The sequence below is a fragment of the Colletotrichum gloeosporioides genome (genome assembly GCF_011800055.1).
Source record: "Colletotrichum gloeosporioides strain Lc1 chromosome Unknown consensus_60, whole genome shotgun sequence".
NCBI classification, from domain to species: domain Eukaryota; kingdom Fungi; phylum Ascomycota; class Sordariomycetes; order Glomerellales; family Glomerellaceae; genus Colletotrichum; species Colletotrichum gloeosporioides.
The window spans coordinates 181826-209000 of record NW_025544705.1 but is presented as its reverse complement, the minus strand read 5'-3'; the positions used below and the strand labels follow the sequence as shown (position 1 = coordinate 209000).

Genomic DNA, 27175 nt, shown 5'->3' with positions numbered 1-27175 from the left:
TTACTTCTCGACCTGCCGGCTCGTGCGCAAAGGGTGCAATACGGTGCACATCACTCGGTTTCGCTCGATTTGGGTTAGAGAGGATTGTGAATTCCTTGAGATACTCGAAATCTTGGGAATATCCGCCTGCTACCCATTTAAACGCCCTTAATTCCGTATTAGTAAACCGTTGTCCCGAACCGTTAAACGCTGGCCTTTCGCTCTACCTGGCTGACTTCACCCTCGTCCGACTTCTCGCCAAGAACAACGTCATCCGAGTCGTTCTGTCTAAAGCTCTGGTCCTCCGCCAACTCATCCATAATGGTCTTGTTTGCGCGCCACACGGGCTTGACCTTGAAGAGACGGTCCATAGTCTCCAGAGGGACAGCCTTGGTCTCGGGCACGAGGAAGAACACGAAGACGGCGGACATGATCATGAGAGAGGCGAAGAAAAAGTACACTCCATAACCCCAGGCGTCAAACATCTGGGGGGTGAAGCGAGAAATGATAAAGTTCCAGAACCAGTTGTTGGCAGCAGCGCTAGCCTGGCCAAGAGATCTACAGGTATGGTTAGCTCACGTGTTCGTTTACTGACTCGTTTCTCTCCACACGTACCTGGTGTTCTGGTCGAACATCTCGGAGTTGATGACCCAGGGAGTGCCATTCCACGAAGGAGTGTAGAACACCGTCCACAGGTAGAAGAAGACCATGGCAGAAATGCCTCCGCCGGAAAGACCGCCGGTGCCACTGGCAGGGTTGAGAGCGAGGTAACCTCCAATGTACCACATGCAGAGCGATCCACCAATGGCACCAATCATGAGGAGGTTACGGCGACCAAGCTGATCAATGAGCCAAAGAATCCACACAAAAGTCACAATAGTCTTAACGACGCCAAAGATACCGGTTGTGAGGAAACTGGTGTTGGTGCCGGTGATACCGATGCTCTTGAAAACGGTAGGACTGTAGTAGTTGATGGCGTTGATGCCGGAACCGTTTTGCCAGAGGAAAAGCTTTTCGGGGTTAGCAACCAGTGTTGGTAATCAGAAAGGAGCGCGCTCACCATGCCACCAAGGAAGAAGCGCCATTGGACCTTGCTCTGCTTGAGAGCGGCAAAGGGCTTCCAGAATCCGGCGCCAACTTCGGTCCTGTATCTCTCGAGGTCGGCATCGATGTAGTTGACCTCCTCGATGATGTACTTGTCGCTGGCATCCAGGTTTCTGTGAAAATTTGATGATTAGCTCACATCCAAACCATCACCAAGAATTGATGTCCGTTCAAAACTTACCTCATCCAGCAAAGATGCTTCATTGCCTCCTCTCTCCTGTACTTGGAGAACAACCAACGAGGAGACTCAGGAAGCCAGAAGGCTCCGACAAGCAGCAGACCAGCGGGAATCAGCTGAACGGCAAAGGGAATGAGCCATTGGGAGTGGCTGGGGGCCATGGTAGAGTCGACGCCGTAGTTGATCCAGAAACCAACAAGGCCACCAATTTGCCAGCCCAACTCGTAGATGCCGACGAGGCGACCGCGAACGGCAGGCGGGGAAAGCTCGGAAATGTAGATGGGGGTCATGTTGGAGCAGCCACCCACACCGATACCAGCGAGGACTCTGCCGGCGAGGATGAGACTGAGGCCGCGCTCCCTGTTGGCGCCGAGCATCATACCGGCACCGAGCATGAAGACGAGACTGAAAGCGATCAAACTCTTCTTGCGGCCGAGGAAGTAACTGCTGACGTAGGCGAACAAGGAGCCGAAGAAGGCACCGGCCTGGTAGACAGACACGATGTTGGACTTCAACAGAGCCAATCCGCTCTTGCTGTAGGACGCGAACTGGAACTCCTCGGTAAAGGACTGCAGGGCGAGAGTGGTTCCGATGAAGGCAGAGTCGTAGCCAATGGTGCAACTGGCGAACGACGCGATGATGGCGCACATGTAGACGCGCCAGTTGTAGACAGCCTTGGGCGTCGGCCGATCCTCAACGAGGGTGAGAAGAGCCATGGTGACTGATGGTTGTGCGTGCTGCTGCTTGACTCTGTCTTCAGATGATGTTGTCTTGTTGCTTGGGCCTTGAGACAGTCTGAACTCCAAAGCACGGTTGGGGTAGAGAAGTCTTAAGGGGATGAGGAGGCCAGAACCAGATGGTGGTCAAGGGTTGCCTTTGTTATATGTATGGTTCGTTCCTCTGCGTTGGTAAAAAGTGACAGGTGTGTGGCGTGTCGGTTCGTCTGGGGAAAAAGTCTGGGGCTGCTTCGATGCGGAGTTTGTTCATCCCACGGAACGCACAGCAAACACGGGGAGGCCAATGGGATCCGGGGTAATAGGCTCTGACGACGCCTTCGCGTATGAGATTCCAGATGGTTGACTCTGGGGTGAACGCTTCTCCCTGAGCTAAGGAGTCACGCTTCCTGCTTTTGCGTGTGGCTCCGAACCGGAGCAGAATCTGCAGCTGGGCGACTGACTCGTCTCCACGGCGCGTGGAGAACGGCAAAGGATTTGTTCTCCGCACTGATCCACGGCACTAATCTCTGTTTCCGTGCTAGATCCAACTTCGGGGCCCCCAAAATGCTGGAGAACCCCTGCCCAGACCGGGGCTAAGGGTTGAATGTTTATCCTGTCAGCGGCAACGCATTGCCATTCAACTGTCTCACATTGCACGTGGAACTTGGGGAACTCCCAACTTGTTGGTTTCGAGCCGTCCGGATTGTCAGCAATGCGGGCAAAGGGGTAGCGACCCCAGACTGCTGCTACCTGCCTGACGTGCCTTGCCCATGGGGTCACGGAGTCAACAAGACAGGGGTTGTGGCCGCGAGCTGAGGGGAGTTGAGTATATCCGGCCAACGCGTACAAACCAAGATAGCTGCGCCGCTCTCAACATTGGCAAAAGACCGGCGAGAATTCCGGACTCCATCACTCGATTGCTAACTCGTTAGCAATGTTCTGGCCAAGCCTCTTTGACGAGGCCATCGTGGAGTCCACTTTAGTCGGATCGAAAGGGGCTCTCCTGATACGGTGGTTCTAAGCGCACAAAGCGGCGAACAACATCACGCTGGAAGTTTAGTAATATACGAGAGGAAGTTTTATTCTCCTGTCCTCATCCATGAATGTCTTTCTGTCTGAGCCGTTCTGTCGGGACGTGACAGTCGCTAGAGTAGTAGTGCCCACTGGGCCGGTGTCATCAGAATCGACCCTGCTTGGTAGCGCACATTGCACTACTGTGCACAATCTATGACACGTGCTTCATCAGCAAGTCCAAATCTCAATAGATTGACTGCCGAGACATCAGAATATTAAGCTCCTGGTGATTATACTTCCGCTCATCCTGCGCATATTGCTCTTCCGCGGGCTTGGTTCGCAAACAGATCCCGAAGACGCTAACATTGCAGCGGCCGCAGCTGGGCCAGAAAGATGCCAGAACAGAGATAAGCCTGCTGCAGATTCTCCAGAAAACAGTACGAAAAGGGCTAGCAAGTCCGTTCTTCTCGAATCACTACCCTTGGACAGCGTGAACACATGTCAATCACCAGGGGCTTTTCACACCGATGGACGTGCATGACAGGGGACAGTCAAACTAAGGCACAGGTTACGGCGAAGATAGTTACATACGTGTGTGATAAGTATTGGGTTCGTTTTCTACTAAAAAGTCATAATACATTACTCTTCTCACATCCCCCCAAATTCTCCCCGCAGCATGTCTGTCAAGTCTGAGCCTGGGGCGAAGCCGAGATTGGCCATGAACTGCGGGTCGGCCTCCATGCTATCTGTGCAGTCTATAGAAGCCAACTCGTCCATAATGGCGTCGTAATCCACGCCGTGGGGTCCTTGTCCCATCAGGTATGGTGTTTGAGCCGAAGGCAGATGCCCCATAAATCCTGTGGGAAATGCATCCAGCTGACTTCCTGGGGTAAATGGCATCGTTCGCGCCGTCGAAGGACTAGCTGACGAAGCAGTTGGTAGAAACCCGTTGCCGTTTTGGTGGTATGAATCCGTGTTCATTGGGAATTGAGAATAGTGTGGGTTTTGTCGTGCGGCGGGCTGTGAGAAATGAGGAGCCGACTGTTCGGCCTGGATAGGTGTTTTGCCGCCAGGCTCAGCATCTAACACGGACGAATCTGCGTTGGTCGTCCGGTCTTGCCAAACAGATATCAGATCTCCCATCAGAGTATTCCATCTGGCTTTGTCATCGTCTCGCAGAGCTTTCACGCAACTCTTGGTATTAGCGATGCTCATGTAAGTGACAAGAAGCGGCGACACGCCGGCTGCGCCAAATTGGGCAATGGAATTTTCCAAAACCTCCATCAGACTCCAAATAAGCGAGACCCGGGCGTCGGGCATCAATGTCAGCGTGGCACCGAGGAAAGTAGCCTGTATCAAAAAGGCCGACGGCAGTTTGGGTATCGTTGACGCTCCAAAAACAACAGAGTTGCAAAATGAGAACCGGGGGTCAAGCACCTGCACCAGGTTCGCAGCACCTATCTGCGGTGCTGCAGTTCCTGACTCAACGCTCTGATTCAGGGTCCGGAAGAACTGATAAAGCTGGTTGAAAGAACTCAGCGACTGGGCCGCGTGCACTGCGCCGTCAACCTCCTCGGATCCGAATCCAGTCCGTGGCGCCCAAGGAGCCCATTCTTCCGGCCCGTTTTCATCCGTTGGCTTGTCTTTCATATCGCTCGTCCTCATGTGTGGTGTTTGGCCGAGTCCCAGGGATACTATGGTGTCAAGCATGAGACATGCCATCATTACTCGATCCAGCGCAGTTGAGTTTGCTTCTGGTGTCAAAGGTGCCACCTGACCAGATATAGAGTTGCGGCCCCTATTCCTTGACCTGCCATCCGTGAGTGCCATAGCACCTCTAACGGCGAGACCAATAAGCAATGAGGCGGCGCCTGCGTTGTCTTGACCCAACTTTACCAGAGACAACACCAGTAGAGCTTTGACGTGACCTAGTCCCATGTCTGTTTCCACGGGTATCAAGCCTCGTGCAGCTGCGAATATAAGGCTTGGACGGTCTGAAGGCTCAGCCCGTCCGGAGGTATTGGATGATGTCGCATCCTGGAAGGCTCCAACGGCAAGGGCGCACCACAGTTCGGCGTGGGCCGCGCTGGCGCCGGAGTCTTCTGGGTCGATATCAAAACCATCGGGTGGATAAGAGGCTGCAACATTATCGAGGACTTCTTTGGAGTTTAGTATTGGAAGCCAACTGTGGGTATAAGAATAGTAAACTTCTAGCAGCCTCGGAAAGTTTCTTGGGAGTTTGAATCTTCGGCGGGATATAGAGCCGTGTCGATGTCTTGGGCCCGGTTCGCCCGGAGTCGCGTCCGATGCCCGTTCGGAGCCGTTTATTTTTGGAGACACAGCGGCACCTTCTTGGGGGGTTGCGTCTTTCTGTTTGTTGCGGCCATCTGCGTCCGCATCTGATTCGTCTCCCGAGGTGTCTTGGCGTGGGCTTATACCGTCCTTGCCGGATAGAAGTCGGTCGATGTCTTTATGAACTCGACACCTCCTCCATCTCTTGTGAAGACGGTTACCGGCTTCATTGTCTTTGTCTAATAGCAGAGCTTGCCCGCCATCGCCCTCGCGGGCGAGCAACTCTGAGAGCTTCTCTTCAGTGCCGGGAACCTGGTCGAACAGCCAGACAAGGGCGAGCTCTAATGTTCGAATTAGACCGGTCTGTACGCCGCGCTTCTTCGGAGCGACGTTGTACGTGCATTGCCTCGATAGCGTTACGCAGGAGAAGCATTGTGGTTGAACGCCGTCACACTTCTCTCGAGCACTGCAAGTCAGTTAGCATCAAAGCCAGCGCAAATCAAAGACAAAAGCAAACACAACCCGGGATCGGCGTTGAAGAAAACAAAGCTAGCCCATCTCCAGCAACGTCGGAACACCCTGGAAATGAAGCTGTTGACGACGCAAGGATTGACTCGGGCCAATGATGAGGCTCTTCGAGCCTGAACACCAAACATCCTCAAGCATGCGAGGACGGCTCCCTTGCAGGAAGCTTCCGATGTTGAAGGCGAACAGATGATGGAAATCAGACGGAATGAAGAAGAAACTGAAAACAAGGACGGATGCGAGGTAGCTTGCCTTCTACATTGGTCGCACGCTCGAGAAACTCGCTGGCGCTTCGGGGCCGACGTCGAGGTAGCATTGGTCTCGGCATCGTGAACCTTTCTCTTGGAGGGCATTCTGCAATTGATGCCTCGGGCGGCAGAGCAGCTCCTGTGGCTCACGCCGTTGTGGACAGCATGAGGGCGTGTGCAACAAGAGCGAGAGCGTCGGCGAGAGCTGCGAGGAAGGGCGAGAGCGCGCTGCGGATGATGGTTGAAGCGAGAGTTGTGGCGGATGGATCGCGACGGGATGTTGCAGGGGGAGTGACGATGGGTAGCAGCGGCAAGCAACAGAGCAGCAGCAGCACAGCAATAGCGACAGCAACAGCAGCAGCAGCAGGCAGTCAACAGGCAGAGGAGCGACAGCGGCGATGATTGACGTCTTTGCTTCTCCAAGATTTCCCGCGCAACTCGCTGGAGGTGGGGAAATCCTGGGGTAACCTCACGTCGGACAGTCGCGGCGCCGCCTCAAAGGTTGTTTGCTCGATCTGATCTTTGGGCGGCGAGGACAAAGGTCAGCTGGAATCCCAGTGGCATTAATTGGCCGCAGAAGGCCGTGTACGGATGACTCGGTTTGCGGGGTGTTAGTGCGCTACTTTTGGTGTTGCGAACATGCACAGACAGCTCTCCAGACTCTTCGCACAGACAGACCCTTGTTGATGGAGGCGTCTCTGGGGCACCAACCGCATACAGCTGGGGTTTGTCTGCCATGAACAAGGTTGTGTTGCCTTCATCGCGGGCTCTCACTGGTCTAGACACTTCAACGTTGAACCGGGCAACAGTTAGGACTTCCCTGAGTTGAGTTGTCAAACCAAGGGGCGGAACAGCGACGGCGGGTTCGGAACACGAGATATGCTCGGTGGAGAATGTATCCTGCTAACAGAAAAGCCAGGGATAAGTGTTTATCAGAGTACCAACGCCAAGTTGCAGCTAAGGGAGAGGGGCATCAGCGCAGCACCGACCGTCGGAAATGGGGTGCGGATTCCATACATCCTCCCGCCTGGCAATTCTGTGCCCGCCTTAGTAGGCATTGGACGCGACTCGACGGGACCGACTCGACTGACTCCTCCTGACTGAGAGACGGACAGACAGAGAGAGAGCTTGACCTTGTTAGACCACCCGGTTAGGCGGCGCTGGACGAAACCTGTTGGCCCAGACAGACTCAATCACCTGCGCGCCCTCTCTCTCAACTTGACACTGCCTTTCCTTGCCTTATGCGCTTGCATCCTGGGCTTTCTCACCAACCCAGCTTGCGACTGCTGCCACGGCCAGGTCGAGGTCGAGGCTGAGGAGCTATGGCGACAGCAGGCGTCAAGCGGTCCTTCGTGGCCACGGCCATTGACGACGAGGATGCCGAACACCACCACCAACTGGAGAATCCCTCCAAGTTCATTCGCGTCGACACTCGCAATGGCTACAGTACAACACCGAGAGAGCCTCAGAGCCCGAGGACGAACAGCAGCAGGTACTCCATGGCTGCGTGCTCCAGACCCGAGACGCCAATAACGAGGCCTGCGACGCCAGTCACCCACCTGCCGAACGAGATACCCCCATTCCCTGCCGACGCCTCCATTGTCCTTGCTGGCATTCGAGGCGCCGGCAAGTCGACACTCGCCATCATCGCCTCGACGGCCATGGCGCGGAGGGCCCTCGACTGCGAGAAGGCCTTCCAACAGGTCACCGGCCTGACCAGCTTCGCATATAAACGGGCCCATGGCCCCGCAGAATGTCACCGTCGACAGACGGACGTTCTCCGCGACCTCCTCGACCAGAACTCAAAGGGCTGCTTGATTGTCTGCAGCTGGATGGAGCGCTCTGTGCAGACTCTGTTACGAGACTTTTGCCGGACGCACCCTGTCGTCCACATCGTTCGCGATGTCAAGGCCATTCAAGAGCACCTCAAGATCGAAGACGAAGACAAGGCAAGAAATCTTCTTGCCGCGAGCAGTACCATTTTCCGGACTTGCAGCAATCTCGAGTTCTTCAATGTCTCTGAGACGGCAGATCCTGCGGCCGAGACTGATGCGGCGAGGATAGAAGCCCACGCTGGCGGTCAGAAGCCACCCGCACCGTATCTTACCTTGAAGCGGGCGGAGAGGCACTTCCTCAAATTCCTCAGCTTGATCATGCCCAAAGGCTCTATCCCCTTCATCGAGTCTGCCTTCCCCTTGGCGTCTATTCCGACTGAGGACCGCCGGTTCACCTATGCTATTTCAGTATCATTGTCGAGCCTTCTCAACAATGAGATCACCGTCGAGGAGCTGGAAACAGGTGCTGACGCCATCGAGATCGTCGTTGATGGCCTCGCGGGTGCAACGGCATTGGATTCTGAACGAGCTGCAGATATTGCAAGGATCATTGGGTCAATCAGAAGGAGCACCGTCATTCCGCTCATCTACCATGTCGTTCTCCCGGACACAACAGAATCGGTGTACATGGACTACATCTTACATGGTCTCCGACTAACACCTGAATACCTCACCGTCGACTTACGCTTGAACGATTACCAATTACTACATATCATCTCAATGAAGAGGCGGTCAAAGATCATTGGTCACCTAACTCCTGCCGTCGACTCTCCCTCATGGGCAGATCCGTTCTGGATGTCACATTACCACAGAGCCCGCCGAATAGGCTGCGATCTTGTCCGACTTGTCAAGCCCGTCACCTCGATAAAGGACAACTTTGATGTGAACCATCTCAAGGCTCTGGTCGACGCCACGACTGGCCACAAGATCCCTCTCATTGCCTACAACTCCGGCCCTCGTGGCAGGCATTCGGCTGCCATGAACCATGTCCTAACGAGCGTCGTGCCAGAAGCAATGGCGTCAAAGTACAGCCCCGATCAGCCTTGTTTGACAGCTGTACAGGCAACGCAAGCGCTGTACAACTCATTCCTATTCGACCCCATGAAGATTTATGTCTTCGGTGCCCACGTCTCCTACAGTTTGTCGCCAGCTATGCATAATGCCGCCCTCAAGGCATGTGGTATCCCACATGTCTACCGGCCCTTCTCCACACCATCACTGAATGGCCTCAAAGACCTCATCGAAGATCCCTACTTCGCAGGCGCCAGTGTGGGCTTGCCGTTCAAAGTAGAAATCATCACTCTCACCCATTCGCTGAGTCGACACGCCCAGGCCATCGGCGCAGTAAACACTCTCGTGCCTGTTCGTCGACTGAACCCCGACGGCACCATTCCAGAAGATGAGAAACTCTTCAACTGTAGAAATCGAGCTGGGCCGGTACGCGCACTTTACGGAGAGAACACAGATTGGATCGGTATCCGGGCTTGCCTGAGGAGGGGACTTTCGCCTGCCAATGCGGTGCGTCCGACAAGTTGCGGTCTCATTATCGGCGCAGGCGGTATGGCTCGTGCTGCTACTTACAGCATGTTGCAACTTGGCGTGAAGAACATCGTGGTGTATAATCGCACGGTCTCGAACGCGGAAAAAATGGTCAATCACTTCACGAGACTACTAAAGAGACACGATCTACCGCTCCTGAGCGCAAACACGGACGCGGAAACAAGATTCCATATCATCAGGACACTCGACGAGGCGTGGCCGGAAGACTTTCGACCGCCGACCATGATCGTCTCCTGTATCCCGACGCATAGCATCGGCGACGTACCAGCTCCCAACTTCGTGGCGCCACAAGCCTGGCTCAGCAGTCCAACCGGCGGCTGTCTCGTTGAGCTGGGATACAAGACGCTTGATACCCCAATACTCAACCAAGCGCGCCAGGTCTCTCATCGGGGTTGGGTCACTATGGACGGTCTGGACCTACTTCCGGAGCAGGGCTTCGCCCAGTTCGAGCTCTTTACGGGGAGACGAGCACCGCGCAGACTTATGCGTGGAGAGGTCTTCCGATCTTACGAGCCTGACGGACAAGATCGTTCAGCCCTTGCACAACTTGGGCCACGTCTCAACAACATTGTCGAGCAGGAGCCATGATCACTTAATGGGTGTTATGAGATAGGAAGGTCACGACGCGGGATAGGCTTTGCATTTAATGTCCGCCCAGATACCACTACGTACACGAGTAATAAAACAGTAAAAATTCATGATCATAAGATGTTACCCCAGGCAAGTCAAGCAAGAGCCGTGCCCTACAAACGCCCTGTTCGCCCAAAGTTAGCAAACGGCCGTGCAACACACCAGTGCTTCTTTTAGTATCTCGAATATGTCCTCCCTGTTTCAGTAACCTGACTGGACATGTATGCGGCAAAGTCCGTGTTGACGTACGGAGACGCCGGCACCTCATTGACATGACCTTCAGCTTCTTTCGAGTCTTCAAAAACCGGCCGCCTTTGTCGGAGAGCCTCTTTTCCAACCCAGCTGAGGTAAACCGTTTCATGGACTTGGATTAGATCGGCCCCTGTATGGCCAGCTTCGGAGCTCCGGCTGCTGCCATCAGCTGCCTCGAACTCCGGCTTCTTCTCTACCACAAAGACACGGTGGTCTTTCTTCTCAATGTAACGAGCCACCAAGATGAAGCCGATGAACCAGGCGACGCCAAGACTGATGATTATCCATCCAACGGTAGGCACAAGCCACCATGGCGTCACGGTCAGGTCTGAATACTGTGACGGCGGTACCCAGTTGGTGATCACGGGGTAGAGACCTCCACACATGTATACAATGGCACAGAAGACTGATAAAAAGGGACGGAACTTCTTGCCAGTCATCTCACCCCAAGTTGTCGGGGACTTGGATGGGTCATCATCAGTGGCATCATCGTCAGTAGCTGTCGTAGGAGGCCCGCGGAAGCGTAGGATGAGAATGCCGAGGCCCAGGAATGTTCCGATGAATGCATTGACCACATAAGCACTTAGAGACGTGAGTGCTGTGTATGCCACTACAGGTGGCCTGCCATAGGTGGCGAATATGAGGATGACGCAGCTGACGAGGTGAAGAACCAAAGCACCAACTGGTGTCTTTTCAGAATGATGCTCCGGGGACATCCAACGCAGTTTAAGGAGTGATTTGAACCATCCTTTCCTTTGGAACCAAAACAAGAGTCTCCCAAGGCTCATGTCCTTGTTTTGCGCGAAGAACTTCGGGAAAGGAAGGATTCCCTGTATGGACAGTCAGTCCCTTGTCGGGGTTTCGGATACAAAAAAGGGGGTGAGCAGAGTGACAAAAAACAATCAATGGGCAGAAAAGACTCCATGAGAAGAGCATGAACTACTCAGATGATTGTGACAATGGAGGACATAGGCGTCATCTGTGTGGGGGAAATCTTCTGACCTCTTTCGCAATCTCTTGCTTCACTCTAGCTGCCGTATAGGTCTGGTATGATGTCAGTGTCCACAGTGGTAGTTTTTAGCTCTGTAGCCATGACATACCATGACGATAATATTGCCCATGGAAGAGATTGCCAGGAAAGCATTGAAGATCCGCGACCCAATGTCGCTGTCTGGGTTCAACTGGCCGAAAGTAAGCCTGAAGAACTCTTGGGCAACATTGGCCTCATTCTTTTGAACATCGGCAGGCACAACGACCATCTGATTTTCTGTAAGTCACTGCTAGAAGCTGCATTGTTTGGAGGCCCTTACATAGCAGATGTTGACAGCCAGGTATAAAACAGCAACGAGCCCTACACCACTCGCCATCCCGACAGGAAACTTCTTTCGAGGACGGCTGATCTCTCCCAGGACATAGTTTGGCTGCTCGAATCCTGAAAATGTGAATATGATGGCAAGGAATGCCTGAGCGTATCCGTTCGCATCTTTAGTTGCGCCCGCGAACGAAGTCTTTGGCGACGTGTTTTGCTCGATAACGTTTTGTGTTTTGGGAAGTCCGCCCGCCCCCACCACAATGGCCGCAACAATGATCAGTAGCATGATCATGATCTTGATTACCGCCAGGAAGTTGTTCAGCATGATTCCGAATCTTCTGCTCGTGGCATGGATGAAGCAGGCGAAGACGGCAACGGCGAGAGCGATACCCCTGACGGGGCCGTTCTCAGGATCCGAGTGACCAGCGGCCTCAAGGACTCGAAAGGCGAAGTGAAGACTGTTGCCGGCCATGTTTCCGAGTACGATGAACGTGATGCCAAAGATGCAAGTCGACAGTAGGATGGTGTTTTTGCGATAGGCGGGCTTCGAGAAGACATACTGCAGGTACACCATGTCTCCGCCTATGGATATCGGTCAGCATTGATGCTAGGCCTGAAGCTGCAATTATTCATACCACTTCGAGGGATGGACTGCTCAACTCCTTGAACTCTATAACGAGGGACGTTGAGGCCATACTCGATGTAGACGTGGGTACCGCAAAGGCAGTAGACTATACCAGCTAGCCAGAACAGCAAGGTCGCGCCGACACTACCAGTACCTTTCATGACTCTTTTCGGAGACATGAATATTCCCGTGCCTGTATCACGGCATTAACAGATGTCCCCTAAGCAACAAAGACAGCTTGACGCACCTATCATGCGGTTGATGACCAGACAGCATACATCAAGATATCCGAGGCGAAATCCTTCTTTGGGTGCGTGAGTGACGATGCCCTGGCCATCCCCGCCGGTGATTCCCGTTATCACCCCGGCAGCATCATCTTCGCTTGAGTTGTCGTCGATGTGACGAGGCTCCTGGAAGATGCCCTCTGAACTTTGAAAGTCATTCATCTTCGGAGGTCTGGCAAGCCAACGAGGCGACTCAGAGATATCGGAGACTCGCAGCAGCTCCAATATGGGGGAGTCTCGAGGTCTGCGCCATAATGGTACATGGCAAAGCAGGCTACAAGGGGTGGCTCCGATGTTAAGTATGGCCTATGTCTATCTACGAAAGCCTGTGTGACGAGCTGGCATGCAGGTCAGGCGTGACCAGGGAGCAGCTCGATGGCTGGGTCGCGCACCAAGAGCAAGCAGAATGGCACTGAAGGCAGGGCAGACTAGGCCAAGGATGTGGCAGCCGCATGCATGCATGCCCAGGAAAGCCGCTACATCAGGAAGGGCGTTCAAAGAGTCACTAAGTCCCCGGCAGCCTCGTCTTGAAATCTGCCTCGCGGAGCGAATATTGCCCGATTATGCTGCATGGGAAAAGGGTAGTCTTGGTGCGCTTGGTGCGGGAGCAAGAGAACATGCTTGCGCGCTTTCTGGGATTCAAACAGCGCTACCGAGGCTCTAGTTTCGGTAAGCAGATGCAGAGCTGAGCTCGATCTGGTGATGGCCCGGTCTCAGTGAACGAGAAGTTGATAGGTCTGCCGAAGCGAGCGCGAATAGGAAGAAGCCCCGGTAGACTGGTGGTGACAACCCGTCCGTATCGTACCCCAGACTGGAGCGTGAGAGCGGAATTGAGGGGAGAGCTCTGGCAGCTCACTGCCACCGCCACCAGCTCTTTCGTGACCGAGTTAAGTGCAGATCGGCGAACCCTTGGCAATATGCAGATATAACCTTGTATGTGCTACCAAAAAGGCATATGTATTAACACAGCTCACGAAGCGCTTGTCCCCGCTCTGTGTTCTATTCATTGCCATCATGTTGCCGTCTACAATTCGCTTGGCTTACGTTATTGTTCATCTGTTTTGTCCTCGACTCATAATCAGTTATGCGGAAGTTGTCATTCATGAACATTGGCATACAAGAAGACTTAGCCCGTGGAAGGCAAGTTTGCAACCTTTGTACATATTGAGTTAAAGCAAATAGCACTGTATCGCGTCAATTTGTTCTGAATATTAGGTATGACACAAGCTCATCCTGTCTCTCTCTACCTTATCTCAAGCTAGCAATCTTACGCCGCACACTCGCATACCACGGGAAAGGAGGGTGTGACAAGCTATCAACGCAGGTCAGATTGGATTGGATGCCTTCGTAAGGGTGTCTCGGGTAACTGAGACCGCGTGACAATCTACCAGCTACCCTTCACTGATTGAGCGCTAAAAGAACGCTTGTCTTCATCCCTGGCTGCCTTACGAGCAGGCGCCCAAAGCTGCGCTGGCAACATGGCTCGCTCAAGCTGGACTTTGAGCGCATTTACAGCTTCAACCAACTCAACATGTTCTCGGGCGAAACTCATGAAGTTCCCAAAGCCACCCTCTGCGCAAAGGCAGAGAACCTCGGCTTGCCAAGCCAGGAAGACAACCTCTTGAACCTGGCGCTCAGCACCGGGGACCGCTCAGAATGGTGCCCTCTGCCGCTTGACCTCCCACCAAGTTTGCAATCAAGCAAGCCAAGCCGGGCGTGATAGGTCGCTGAAGGAGACGCAGCCAGCCAGCATGAGATGTCTCGTTCCCCTGCTGCTGCCTGCATTGCTTCCCACACCATTCCGTCTCTCGGTATCAAATTCGAACTATCCAGCCCGCCGGACGCACTCGAGTTCCGTCCAAGTGGGCAAGCAAACAAGATGACCCAATCCCTCAGCCACACTCTCATCTCGTTCCTTCCCCCCCCNCCCCCCCCCCCCCCCCCCTCCCTTCTCATTCGGTGACCCAGCCAGAGTTCTTACCCCCTCGTCCAGTTCCGAGAACCAAGTCCTGGTCGCAAACTGCCAACATTGTGTCCCTCGTGGCGGCCACACCCACTGTTTTGTCGCATAGTCCCAGCGAACCGGTGGCGCCCCTCGAGGTCTGGTCGTGTGCTCCCGCCCTGGGGCCAGGCTGTCATTCAAAATCCCACGTTGTCTCCCGATCTGCTTTGCGACCGTTGACGCGGAGTCCACTTTTGAGGTTTCTATTTGTCGTCGCTTTCAACTTTGCTCACGCCCTGTTGACAACATCGCACGTCAAATGCCAATCTCAATAAGGCGTGTTAAGCAGACTGGTTTCATCATCTCTTTCCTGACTCTCCCCCAATGGCAGGGCCTCTTCAGATCGGGGACATTGTTAATCTGAGTAAAGTTTGTTGGGACGTCTACAGATTTGGATGGGATAACGACTACAACGCAAGTATGTTCCTCGATCCATTTTTCGTCGATACTCTTTCGCGCATGTCCTGCTCTTGTCCGTAACTGTATGTTCGCCATTCGCCAGGATTGTTTCGGGTACATCAACCTCAGAATAAGCCTACTAATGGCTGATCGGCCTGTGCTTCATTTGATCGAGAGCGCCATCTCAGCCCTCCGCCCGGCAAGCGTGGCCGTAGGGCTGACTTGAGGCTCTAAGATTCCAAAACTTCAGACGGCGACACAAGCTAACTGCATCCCAGCCAAGCAATATGAGGAGTTCGGCCGCGACGTCAGAGGACTGGCTGAGAGCCTCGATATTCTCACCCGAGTGGTGAGCCAGGCAGAGCAGTCTCTCCGCAGAGATGTGTCGTACAAGTCTCTGCGATGGGACCCGTCGTCTCTGGGGGAGATTATCGGAGACTACCAGGGGACCCTCAGAGAATGCATCGAGTTGATCGACAACAATAATCGTTATCGCCTGAACAGTGGTCCACTCCGAAATATCGAGTGGAATGTGCTGGTTGCGCCAGCCGCGGACCGCCTACGGGCAAGAATCGCCCTGCATAACTCCAAGGTTCTTCACGTCCTGAAGCCGTTCGAAATGTGAGCTTCGCCTGTTCCCCTCTTACAATTGAAGACGCTAACGAATACAGCGATCTGCTATGTCGTGTACGAGAAGACATACACAGGGTTCACCATGATCTTGTTGATCGCATCTCAGCTGTTCACGGGGATTTGCACCGCCTGATTGGGGTCTTGGTCCCGGACCTGCAGGTGGCTCTAGACCAGCAAGCCCAACAACAGGAGCAAAGTATTGACGTCCCAATATTGGTAAAAGATGGGCTGCTCAAGGCTTGGGAGAGTCGGTCCCCAGACGAGCCGGCCCCAGGCCTGAAAGAGATCACGGACGCTTTTGTCGTTCATTTCGACCGTTCTACCGTTAACTTCACGCCGGCTGGTATTCTGGTTGAGAACAAAATCCCACGCCTGGAACAGTACCTGAGCCTTTTGAAGTGCGTATGGTTGAAGGAGCGGATTGACGAGTCGCCTGAGCTCAAACAGGCCGTACCTGGGGTATCGCATTGGCCATCATATGTCCAAGAACTCGAGGACGTGAGTTGAGAAATCCCAGGATTATTGGTAGGAGGCGCTAACAGACGCAGTGTCTTTCAACGCAATGCGGCCGGTTTAAACAAGATTTGGTCAAGCCAAGCCTTGCGGGTTTGACATCTGACATGCTCGATATCTGGCCTGAGAAGGAACTGCCTCAGCTTGTTGATGTGGTGACAAAGGATGCCCTGATGGAACAAGTCCTTGACATGTAAGGCCTGAACCAAACATGGCACTCATTCTGGATGCAACTAACTTGATGGAAAGTCCACTCCAAGGTTCCGGTGCCAATGTCCAGAGACGACTTCAGCTTCTTCGCAGAATGGGCGCAGACTGGAGACGATTCAGGATCAATATCACTGGCGTGGAGCAGGGAGCCGTAAGAAGCGCACGCCGTCAAGGTATGTAAACCTGGCTGAGTAGACCAGGATAATCGCTTACAGTTGCAGCCGAGACAATTGATTTCGATATCACATCCGTCATCCTCAACCCGCTGTATGCAAACCCATCTAGTTCTGGCGTGCTGGAGATGATTCTTCGCAAAGACGAACGGATCGCGAGGCTATCATTCATGGGACGCAAAGATATCATCAAGTTTCAGCAGGCAGTGACGGGATTCAAGGCCTTTGACAACTACTGCCAGTACAATACCATGGTCAGCTTTGTCGTCTCCGGTAGAGATGAACCGCTAGTCGAAGACGCCTGTGTCCAGTTTTGGATTCCAAAGCAGCTTGATGGCCAGCTAGTGACCAACAATGAGGCAACAGTGAAGGAAAACGCGAGGTCAGGTTCGATGTCGCCTACCGCCCATGTTGCGACATCGAGACAGAGTACCATGCGAAGCATGTTGAGCTCCTCGAACGTGTTCACCACGAGCCCCACCGAAACAGTCTCCTTGTGGAATACGTCTGGGCTCGCAGCCCCGTCTCTGTCGCGAAGCCCACCGAGACTTTCACCAGTCAACGGCATGAGCCCCTTTGGTGGTCGGCCACCTATATCTATACCACGCCGCCCAGTTGGAGGCGGATCCAACTCGAGGAGACCGGCTGCAAGCCCAACGGCACCGTCAGCAGCATCGCCGTCGAGCCCGCCTTCCTCCAGCTTCTTTCCTAGATCATGGTCTTCCGCGATCGCACCGTCAGTTTCGACAGTGAATAGCCGGCAAGACCGAACTTTCAGCTTGTCAAGCAATGTTTCAACTACGACCTCGCCATCGAACAACAGCTCAGGCAATAGCGAGACGCATACCGTTACCGTAAGTATCGGCGGGCACACAACTGGAACCGTTCACAGGCGGCCACCGAAGCCGATGATCGTCCTCTTTACCCAAAACCGCAAGACCAAGAGGCTTGCGCTGGTGACGGTCGACATTGACGAAGACACTGAAGTCAATCCCGACCGATGTAACTGTCGGAGGTCGGGAAATGATGGAGCATCGTGCACAATAGCCGCTATGGAACAAAAGAGGGGCACACTGAACCTCGTAGCCCGACGATTCGAGAGCCGCGACGGTGATGTCGACTGGAACCTGGCCAAGCTGGCACTTGGCCGTCAAGGGGAGAGAGAATATACTGGTGCGGTTTGGAAAGACGTTCGGCGTATCAGCATAATGTTTCCCACGCCGAAAGACCGAGAAACTTTTGGAGGAACTCCTAATCTGTGTCAATGCGCGTCGAGGACGGAGGCTGAGCTGGCCAACTGTCTGAAGGAACGGCGGCATAAGGGGCAGCTGGGTCTTGTTCGGGAATTTGGGCGGCAACAGCTGAACGAGTACCATCGAGAAAGGTTCGGATCGCAGCAGGACGTGGTTAGAGGGATGAGGGACGACATTCGGTAATTCGATAATGGCAACCGTGACTGCTGGTACTGAATGACTCTAAGACATTGGCTGGATACGGCTGTGTGTTTATGACTACAGACGCTAATGAAGGAGTTTAGAGGGAGTTGATCAAAGACACGGCCTTGGATGGGTTCTTCGACGAAAAGATACTTAGATTATGGTGCAGGTGTAGGAGGTGAGGAAACGGGCGGAAGGCTCTTCATTCGCGAGATGACCCAGGAATGGCGAATCCACTGTTTCGATGTTGCCTGCGACATGCGGTCAGAGGACTGTAATGATACATAAGCTACTTCAGACAACCTGAGATGAGTTAGCTCGACAGCAATATGAAAGTCTGTGACAGTGACTGTGTTGTAAACGGCGAAACCGCGGAATTCCCGCGGCATCGGAGATAAGAAGTAAGAAGATCATGGCCCGCCCACGCCGACAAACATCAATGACGTTGTCCCGGTGAGTCCCTCGACGGTCAGAATTGCTTTCTGTCGGAGACCGCCGACAACAGACAGAGCATGAGTGACGGGAAATGGACGAACCCCAACACTCCCGTCCGCCCTGCCGCGCCGAACAACATCTCCGAGTCTCGGCAAGCATATGGACCAATGGGACGGGGTCTTCGGCAGCGCCTCTATCTCCTAGGATCCCTTCTTGACTCGTTTGGGACGATTCCTTATCTCTGCGCAGCGTTGACATGCATCTTCTGGGTGGCTCTAGACCCTGGATTGTCTTATCTCTCGGATCGGATCGGCTAATGACTGCTAAGGCTTGGGATTGCTTCCATCACCTGTCGCGGTGGAAAACATCTGCCCACGATCTTTCGGCGTTCGCGATGGCAGTCGCAAGCAGTATCAGATGAGCCAAAGCCAGAAGGTCTGGGAGAGATGAGGCGAGCTTGAAGGCCAGCTTTAGAAAGCATTCTCTCTCATGTTCAGTGGTCGGCATTGGAGATGGCGAGGGTCTTATCAGGAGCTATCGACTTAAATCTCCCAGTGGCATGATGGATCATTCCAAACCAACGTGCGCAGTTTTCTCAACGCTCACGCATATTTTATCTCACTCCAGCTGAAGGTCGTCGCCGGCGGCCATCTCGGAGAAGCTGATGCCGTTTCGAAGCAACAGAGTTTGGCCGGTGAGATGGACGCAGTTCTGCTGTCCAGGGGCATCCGAGACACTGCACTGACTTACAGAGCCCTAGCAAGCCCCCGTCGGCCGCTACAACTGCAGTCAGTTGCTCCAACAAGTGTCTCCCGCACTTCGCAGGTCGCCGCATCTCCAAGCACTCGGTCCGCGTAGCCAGGCAGGACGCGCCCGAGAGGGAGGACGAGGAACACGGCGGCAGTCTCCTGGAGTGCCACGCGGGAACGATGCCGGGGAGTTCCCCCACACTCTGCGAGCCTCTGCTATGCAGTAGTTCCTCAGCTGCGGCCAGGGATCAGTGGTGTTTTTTTTTGGGGGGGGGATGTAGTTGCATGGTTGATGACGGAGCGGACTTCCATGCGACAATGAGGACCCAAGTCCACAGAGGCCAACAAGCATGTACATCGGATGTTCCATCTCATCTACAATCAACTCGGCCGTGAATTGCCATGAACCTCATGTATTCCCAGAACTCCTTCTCTCTTCCTCGCCACCCCCAGCTGCAGAACCAAGAGCTCGGTCATTCACAACCCACGCTCTCTTCCGCATCTCACCTCACATGGATCCGGACGGGGTTGACAAGGGAGAGCTGCCGACCGCGTCTTGTCTCCGGGGGACTGCTCTCAGCTAACGCTAGAAACGGGCCCGCCCTTCTGGGTACACAATTCTTTTACTATCGCCAGCCATTCATATCGTCCCGCGCGGCTTATCCCACTGATAGCAGTTGAAGCTAATTGCTCGAAACCATCAACTAAAAGGATCGCCCCCATGCAGATTGCAGACTGCCTGACGGTACCGTACCACTCACCTCACTCAGGGTGACTGACTGAGTCGGATTTTGATATACATATAAAGTGAGATCCACATCTTGCTCTGTGTCATTGCTCGTGGATATCGTCGAGGGGTTTTTCCCACACCAGCCTTTTTTCCACAGTCCAAGCCAATCTCGAGGTTTTGGTTCATTGACACCACCTCAAGATCGACTTGTCCTCGTTCTGCTTATCGACTTCGGCGACAGGCCCCAAAAACGACGGCAAGATGGATGAAGATCAAGGTCCATCTCAAATCGTCCCCGAGGCGTCACCCAAACGCACAGTAGGAGATCGTCTGCGCGGCGCCAAGAACAGATTCTTCACGAAGCAAGGCCTCATTGGCGACTACGACTATGCGTTCCTCTTCCGCCCGAACCTGCCCTTCATGAGACGGTCGCGCCAGTCCGCACCCTTTTTCGGCCTCCACGACAACATGCCCACGCTCTTGGCCATTCTCCTAGGCTTTCAGCATGCCCTGGCCATGTTGGCTGGCATCATCACGCCGCCCATTCTACTCAGCGGTGCTTCTGGTGCCAACCTGTCGGGAGAGATGCAACAATATCTGGTTTCGACTGCATTAATCGTCTCTGGAATCCTCTCCGCGATCCAGATCACCAGGTTCCGCATTTTAAAGACTCCGTAAGAGGACCGAGTTCCCATTCTGTGAATGTACCGTCCACTTATACGATTTAGCTACTATATCGGAACCGGCCTTCTCTCTGTTATGGGAATCTCGTTTGCTATTATTCCTGTTGCGCAGGGTGCTCTCACCCAGATGTATGCCAACGGCTTCTGCCCTACCGACGCTGATGGCAATAAGCTCCCGTGCCCCGATGGATACGGAGGTGAGTCTGTTCACCAGAGTGCTGCATGCACTCAAACGCTGACTTGAGTGTGAAGCCATCATCGGTTCCAGTGCTCTCTGTGCCCTCATCGAAATCTTGATTTCCTTCATGCCATCCAAGGTGATGCTTCGCATCTTCCCTCCCATAGTCACTGGCCCCACTGGTAGGTTCAAAACTCCAAGCGCCGTTGAGACCCAAGCCTGACTGTTTTTTAGTCATGCTCATCGGTATTCACCTCGTCGAAAGCGGTTTCCAGAACTGGATGGGAGGCTCAGGGCCTTGCGCCAGTCCGTCGACCGCGTCTGCGTTCTTCGCAAAGTGCCCCAACATCTCGGCGCCGCATGCGCTGCCCTGGGGCTCCGCCGAGTACCTCGGGTTGGGCTTCTCTGTGTTCCTCACGATTATTCTCTGTGAGAGATTCGGTGCCCCTATCATGAAGTCCACTTCGGTTATTATTGGTCTCCTTGTTGGTGAGTTGTCAGATCCAAATCATGGCCCAATCCGTCACTAAACCCCTACCAGGATGCATCATTGCAGCTGCGACAGGATACTTTGACCGATCTGGCATCGACAGCGCCCCTGCCGCCTCCTTCATCTGGGTTCACACCTTCAAGCTGAGCCTGTATGGGCCTCTTATACTGTGAGCACCCATCTTCTCATTTAGCCCCTGGAAGCCCTAGCTTACCATCTTCCAGACCTCTCCTTGCGGTTTACATCATCTGCGCCTGTGAAGCCATCGGAGATATTACAGCCACTTGCGATGTCTCGAGACTAGAAGTTGAGGGCCGTCTCTTCGAATCCCGAATCCAGGGTGGTGTTTTGGCCGACGGCATCAACGGAGTCCTCGCTGGTTTGATGACCATCACCCCTATGACCACCGTGAGCCTCCCCCCCTTCCTCCACCTCTCTCTCAAAACAAAGGTAAATAACTTACCAATGAGCCAGTTCGCCCAAAACAACGGTGTCATCGCCCTCACCCGCTGCGCCAACCGTAGCGCAGGATATTGCTGTTGTATAACGCTCATCATCATGGGTATCTTCGCCAAATTCGCCGCCTCTCTCGTCGCCATCCCCTCCTCTGTCCTGGGCGGCATGACCACCTTCCTCTTCACCGCCGTGGCCGTCTCCGGAATGGCGATCATCACAAAGGGCGTTCCTTTCAACCGCCGCAACCGCTTCATCCTGACCGCCGGCCTGACCCTCGGCTACGGCGCCACCCTCGTCCCGACCTACTTTGACAACGTCTTCACCTACGCCGGCGACAACCGCGGTCTGCGCGGCTTCCTCGATGCCATCGTCCTCATCATGGAGACCGGCTTCGCCATCACCGCATTTGTCTGCATGTTCCTCAACTTTGTGCTCGAGGAGGAGATCGAGGACACCGAGGGCCGGGACGTGCCGCCTGCCGGCAGCGCTGTGGCTCCCAAGGACGTCAACGGAGGCGACAGCGCGCGTGGAGCTGACTCCGAGGACATCCAGCCTGTTGGTCACAGCGCTGCGGGCAAGGGAGAAGAAAAGTTGGCGTAGTGTGGCTAAGCCTGTCGCTGCTACGAGCCAGACGGTTGTGGTGGTTGAAAAGGTTGTGTTGAAATCGTCTGGATTGTGTTTTATAGACGAATACCCTTATGTCAATGAATTGGATTTGGAACAAAACTTAGTCCTTGCGGGATTTGGTTCCAACAGATTACACCCCTGAGATTGTGGCACAAGTTGCTTGACCCAAGTTCGTCTTGTTCTGACCTGCGCCAGCTACGCGCTTCTTTCCCTGTCCATGATTGCAAAGGCCCAGATGTGTGCCCATCAGCATGTGACATGTCTGCCATCACTTCCGCAAGATGCCATATTTCTCCTCACATGCTGGATATGTTAACGCCAGCAGACCCGTTCATGGATGTACACCGATTGGAGAGATTGGCAAATTTAGATCGCGGTAATCAATGCGCTGATATTGACTCGGCCCGCGCGCCATGATTATGGACGAGCAGCATCTCTGGATCGTGTCGAGAAATGCCGGCCCGAATATGAACTAACTAAGGCTGCAAATGCACCGCTGAATCCGTGACGCCAAACGTAGCCATTTTTTTGGTATCAGACCACCCGGTCCAGCTTGAAATCAAGAAACGTCTTGTAAAAGATTCTTCCATACAAATATTACACAAATTCACGACTCCGACGAGCAAGAACGCGCACGTTGTCGATGAAACCCTCCACCAATTGCGGGTATGAATGAGGCTCGTTCTTCATAACACGGCGCTGTTGATCAATGACAATATCCGGGGATAGTTCGATTTCGAGTTCGTGTTCCCTATCGGTCTTTTGGGTGTTCTATGACAAGGTTAGCATCGCGTGCGGCGTCGACTGTTTTCTGAGCCACTTACCCCAGGACCGGGCGTCATCTGCGTCACTTGCGTCAGGTCGACCTGATAGTGATTTTGCTTGTAGCTGAGGCGATCCTTATTACGATCAGGGAACTTCTGCTCGTGGCTGACGGCTAGGCGTTCCAACTCCTCAGCCGGGCCATCCCAAGGCATTTCCAGGTTGATGCTGATGCGGCAGTCCAGAGGACACGTGGGCAGGTGTAGGTGAAGGTCAGCCACACGAGCCTTGACAATCTTGGCCAGCACTTCCTTCGTCTTCATATCGTACGTAATGCGAGCCTTGATCGGTCTTCTAGGCGGAAGTAGGGCGCGAATGCACGTAGGCAGACGGGAGTGCATCGAGTTAGGTAGCTCGATAAACTTGTCCGTCTCCCGTCGATGTTTGTACTGGATTTGTACCCGGCCGCGAGCGCTGGGATCGGGGTTTCGCGGGTCCGTCTGGACGACAAGAGTATTGAGGAAATCGTTCAGTCCTTTGTGTTGGGCCTGGAGGGAGAAAAGTTAGCCTCAGTCATTTTTGCTGGCGCAATGCAACGTACCGCAGTCATGCTGCTTTTGAAGGCCAGACGGCCAGTGTCGTGGAGAATGCATTCAGAGCCAATGAATTTTTCAACGCGCTCGTTCGTGTCTCTGTCGATGAGCAGACCCATCTTGGCCTCAATCTCGAACTGTACGCCGCGACCAATGATGTCGCCCGAGTCAGGGTGAAGCGAAATGTTCTTAAACAAAAAGTCTGCAACCTGCTTGGACAATTCCTCGTATGGGCGGGTTCCCAGAATGCTCTCCTCCCATGCGCCTAGATGGTGTTGAGGCTTGGGCTCCTGCACCGCCGGTGGCGGAACAGACCGTGCAGCCTCTGGCGAAGTATGGCGACTGGAGTTGCTGGCCGGTTTATTCTCGTGCTTTCCGTTGATGTGAGGTGGCCCTCGTTTTAGCAGCTCAAAATTTGCCTGCTTCAGTCTCTTGTTTTCTCGGGAATTCCAGGTTTGCGCCCAAACGGGAGTTGCTGTGTGTATTGTCTTTTTCCGCTGAACCACGGGCGAGCGAGCAATTGTTGGCCCTCCATTGACCTCAGCAGGTGGTGGCCGGGGCTCTTTCCTCTCGAGTTCTCGAGGGCTCAGATCTCGGTCGGCGAGCTTTCTTTTCGCAGGCGTCGCGGCGCGTTCGCGTTCGGGTTCCACCATATTGACGACACTCGGTTGTGGTCGCGCTTCGGGTTCGGTGTGGCCACCAACGCTGCTCGGCAAACTCGGAACCCTGGTCTTGGGGCTAACGCTAACGCTTCTGTCGCGTTCGCTGTGCACGCTATGCGACAATGACCTTCGTTCTTGGGCGCCTTGGGAATTGGGCATGCGAGGTGGTGGAGGTGGTGGTGTGGCTTGGGATAGGTGCGAGGCGGACAGTCTTTGTTGATAGGGACTTTGTGGTTGCGCAAAGCTCGGTGCAGAGGAAGATTGTCGAGGCCCGGTCTGGGGCGGGCCCAGTGGGGTAGGAGGTTGCGAGTGCTGGCGGTTGTACTCGGGCGGCGGGTGCGCCGTCGCAACAGGGCTGCCGTGAGGATACGCTTGACCGTGAAGTTGCGGGTGCTGCTGGCTGTGTGCAGAGGTAGGAGTTGGGGTGGAATGTGTCGATTGTGAGCGTTGGTGAATATACGGGTTGGCGCCACCGGGGGTGCCGATGGGCGGCGTCTGCGGCATGTGCTGCTGCGGCTGCGGCTGCGGCTGCTGCTGTTGCGGATGCGGCTGTTGCTGTGCAAGCTGTTGTTGCTGCTGCTGCTGCTGCTGAAGCTGAAGCTGCTGAGGATGGGGTGGATAAGAAGACGGTGTTGCACCAGCAGGATGGGAATAGCTGTCTCTCGGGGGATACGCGTTGGATGGCGGGTATTGGTGACGTTGTACAGGGCTGGCAACCTCTTGAGGCGGTCCGGTCGGAGGAAAGGGATAGCCACCAGCAGGCCCGCTCACCGAAGACGTCGGAGTGTGACGATACGGGGACGGGGCGGGCATGGAGGCGCTCTGAGGAGATCGCACATCGGTATACGGACCGGGAGTACCTGCCTGCAGCGGTGGCGGCGCCGGGCGGCCGGGATAGGGGCCCGGAGTTTGATAAGGCGACTGAGGAGGATAAGGCGGGTTCGAGGCCTGCGGGTGGACAGCATACTCCTGAGGCGCCGGAGGCTTGCCTGGAGAAGAGTGCAAAGCATGGCTGTATGCAGACTCCCTAAACGCATACGCGGTGGCTGCCTGAGAAGGTGTCGTCGGAGTCTGCTGCTGGGGGTGATGCTGTGGGTGCTGAGGATGCTGCTGCGGGTGCTGCTGAGGGTGTTGCTGAGGGTGTTGCTGCGGGTGCTGTTGAGGGTGTTGAGGATGTTGCGGATGCTGCTGCTGGGGATGCTGCTGAGGAGGATACTGCTGCTGCTTCGGCGCAAGCTGCTGGGGAGGAGCAGGAGGGGCAGCAGCAGCAGGGGCCGCTCTCGAGCGGTCGGCGTCATCAGCCGTGTTCATCAAGGCCCTGAGATCCATAGTGAAAGGCGTAGACGGGCAAATGGGGCCAGTATCCCTTGGTGTTGTGGTGTTTTGTCCAGTCCAACGCTCCGGCCTGCTTCGGCTGGGATGCGCAAAGTTTCAGCTTCGCCCTTTCAATACCAACAGCTCATATGCGCGGCGTGCGAGATATGCGATGGGGTATCGGTCGTGAGCGATGGTCGCGACGCAGGTTTGAAGCGTCGACGCGATTCTATTGGTACAAGAAGGATCGGCAGCAGTTGAGCATCACGTCGGCATGATCAGACGGCAGAGATAATTGCGGTCGGGGTCGCAGGCGTTGATGTCGGCGTCGGCGTCGCTGTTGGGGATCGGGGTCGAGACGGGATCGACCAGATGGGACTAGATTGGATCGGATCGGATTGGACAGCACAGAAGCCAGGACCAAGCAGAATCGGATGCGCGGCGAGGCGAGGGCAAGTCGGATTGGAGCAAAGAGTTCGAGGGGCGATGCGAAATGGAGGGCGGCGGGCGACAAGCTAAAGAAAACGGCGAGGGACGAAACGACACGGTTCACAGGGTCGGAGAGGGAGGGGTCGGGATCGAGCTCGTTTGTTTCGTTTGTTCGTTGGGTGGACGGAACGGGATGAGATGGAGATGCGGGTGTGGATGCGGATGCGGATTGCGAGTTGTGGATTGGAGTCGTCGCGAGCTGGGCGTCGTAATCTCTCTGGTGCGCGATCTCCCCTCTCTTTCTTTCTTTCTTTCTCTCTCTCTCTCTCTCTCTCTCTCTCTCTCTCCTTCTATGCGTGGTGTGCGTCCTCAATGCGGCATCCGTTCGGGGCTGACGGGTTGAGCAGCGCGAGGGAAGCGTGCGATGGTGATGCGATGCGGTCGGCGCGTGGGCTTTCGGAGCGGGGAGTGAGGTGGAGGGCGAAGAGTAACGGGCGTCGGTGGGAGATTTCTCTCGTGAGGTCCCTATCGGCGTCGGGTTGGGTTGGGGCGAATGGTGTTGGTGGTTGTTGGTGAGGTAGGTAGGTACCTTGGGGTTGGTTGGTTGGGTGAGGTAAGGCAGGTAAGGTAAGGTAGCAAGCAGGTCGAGATATCTCGGGCGCTAGGAAGAAAACATCTTGTCCTCTGTTGCAGCTGCGTGGGAAATTTGGAGACAAAAAGAAAGGATGGAAATGGATTGGTCGCGCGCCGATCGCAGCAGGGTTTCCGTCTTTCGCGGCTTCTCAGTCATACCTTACCTTACCTACCTTAGGTAGAAGTCCTCAATCTCAGGTCACGTCGGCGCCCACCGTGCTCTCGTTCTCTCACTGTAGGTATCCATCCGTAAGTAGTCACAGCGAGCTCAGCGAGTGAGGTGCTAATAAGGCTGCCTAGGTATCTTACTTTTCAAGACCGGGCACGCTAAAGGTACTTTGGGAGCGCTGGCGCAAAGTACCTTCCTTACCTTACTAGGAACTTTGAAGCTCCCTTTGAGGATGCAGAGAGCACGAGGTCCTGCTCGTTGCAGATGACGGCTGGGTGATTTGGCTTTGCATGATGTTTAGGCAGATGCTATTTGCTTGAGGGGCTTAACACAGAGCTTCTTCAA

At 54.5% G+C, this 27175-nt stretch overlaps 8 protein-coding genes across 8 annotated transcripts; 4 read left to right on the top strand and 4 right to left on the bottom strand.

Annotated features, from left to right (window-relative positions):
* On the bottom strand, window positions 1–1977 carry GCG54_00013934 (Quinate permease; the record flags this gene model as incomplete). The annotated part of the gene is made up of 5 exons (XM_045413780.1): window positions 1–126; window positions 189–537; window positions 595–989; window positions 1040–1196; window positions 1265–1977. The coding sequence occupies 5 exons, from the start codon at window positions 1975–1977 to the stop codon at window positions 1–3; spliced, it is 1740 nt and encodes a 579-aa protein (XP_045261859.1).
* A 1662-nt stretch (window positions 1978–3639) lies between these two features.
* Window positions 3640–6161, bottom strand: GCG54_00013933 (Quinic acid utilization activator; the record flags this gene model as incomplete). The annotated part of the gene is made up of 2 exons (XM_045413779.1): window positions 3640–5749; window positions 6079–6161. The coding sequence occupies 2 exons, from the start codon at window positions 6159–6161 to the stop codon at window positions 3640–3642; spliced, it is 2193 nt and encodes a 730-aa protein (XP_045261858.1).
* A 1217-nt stretch (window positions 6162–7378) lies between these two features.
* On the top strand, window positions 7379–10039 carry GCG54_00013932 (Quinate repressor protein; the record flags this gene model as incomplete). The annotated part of the gene is made up of 1 exon (XM_045413778.1): window positions 7379–10039. One exon carries the CDS (start codon window positions 7379–7381, stop codon window positions 10037–10039), a length of 2661 nt encoding a protein of 886 aa, XP_045261857.1.
* Window positions 10040–10254: 215 nt separating this feature from the next.
* Window positions 10255–12716, bottom strand: GCG54_00013931 (High-affinity methionine permease; the record flags this gene model as incomplete). Its single annotated transcript, XM_045413777.1, has 6 exons — window positions 10255–11163; window positions 11336–11377; window positions 11434–11592; window positions 11644–12227; window positions 12281–12463; window positions 12518–12716. 6 exons carry the CDS (start codon window positions 12714–12716, stop codon window positions 10255–10257), a joined length of 2076 nt encoding a protein of 691 aa, XP_045261856.1.
* Window positions 12717–14880: 2164 nt separating this feature from the next.
* Window positions 14881–17196, top strand: GCG54_00013930 (uncharacterized protein; the record flags this gene model as incomplete). The annotated part of the gene is made up of 7 exons (XM_045413776.1): window positions 14881–14974; window positions 15234–15576; window positions 15627–16086; window positions 16137–16294; window positions 16351–16484; window positions 16533–16871; window positions 16913–17196. The coding sequence occupies 7 exons, from the start codon at window positions 14881–14883 to the stop codon at window positions 17194–17196; spliced, it is 1812 nt and encodes a 603-aa protein (XP_045261855.1).
* Window positions 17197–17199: 3 nt separating this feature from the next.
* Window positions 17200–17920, top strand: GCG54_00013929 (uncharacterized protein; the record flags this gene model as incomplete). The annotated part of the gene is given in 2 exon segments (XM_045413775.1): window positions 17200–17224; window positions 17235–17920. The coding sequence occupies 2 exon segments, from the start codon at window positions 17200–17202 to the stop codon at window positions 17918–17920; spliced, it is 711 nt and encodes a 236-aa protein (XP_045261854.1).
* Window positions 17921–20095: 2175 nt separating this feature from the next.
* Window positions 20096–22241, top strand: GCG54_00013928 (Uric acid-xanthine permease; the record flags this gene model as incomplete). The annotated part of the gene is made up of 7 exons (XM_045413774.1): window positions 20096–20508; window positions 20563–20714; window positions 20770–20877; window positions 20930–21184; window positions 21237–21354; window positions 21410–21593; window positions 21660–22241. 7 exons carry the CDS (start codon window positions 20096–20098, stop codon window positions 22239–22241), a joined length of 1812 nt encoding a protein of 603 aa, XP_045261853.1.
* A 624-nt stretch (window positions 22242–22865) lies between these two features.
* GCG54_00013927 (mRNA-capping enzyme subunit beta) lies at window positions 22866–25614 on the bottom strand (the record flags this gene model as incomplete). Its single annotated transcript, XM_045413773.1, has 3 exons — window positions 22866–23039; window positions 23093–23578; window positions 23632–25614. The coding sequence occupies 3 exons, from the start codon at window positions 25612–25614 to the stop codon at window positions 22866–22868; spliced, it is 2643 nt and encodes an 880-aa protein (XP_045261852.1).
* Between the last annotated feature and the right edge of the window lie 1561 nt (window positions 25615–27175).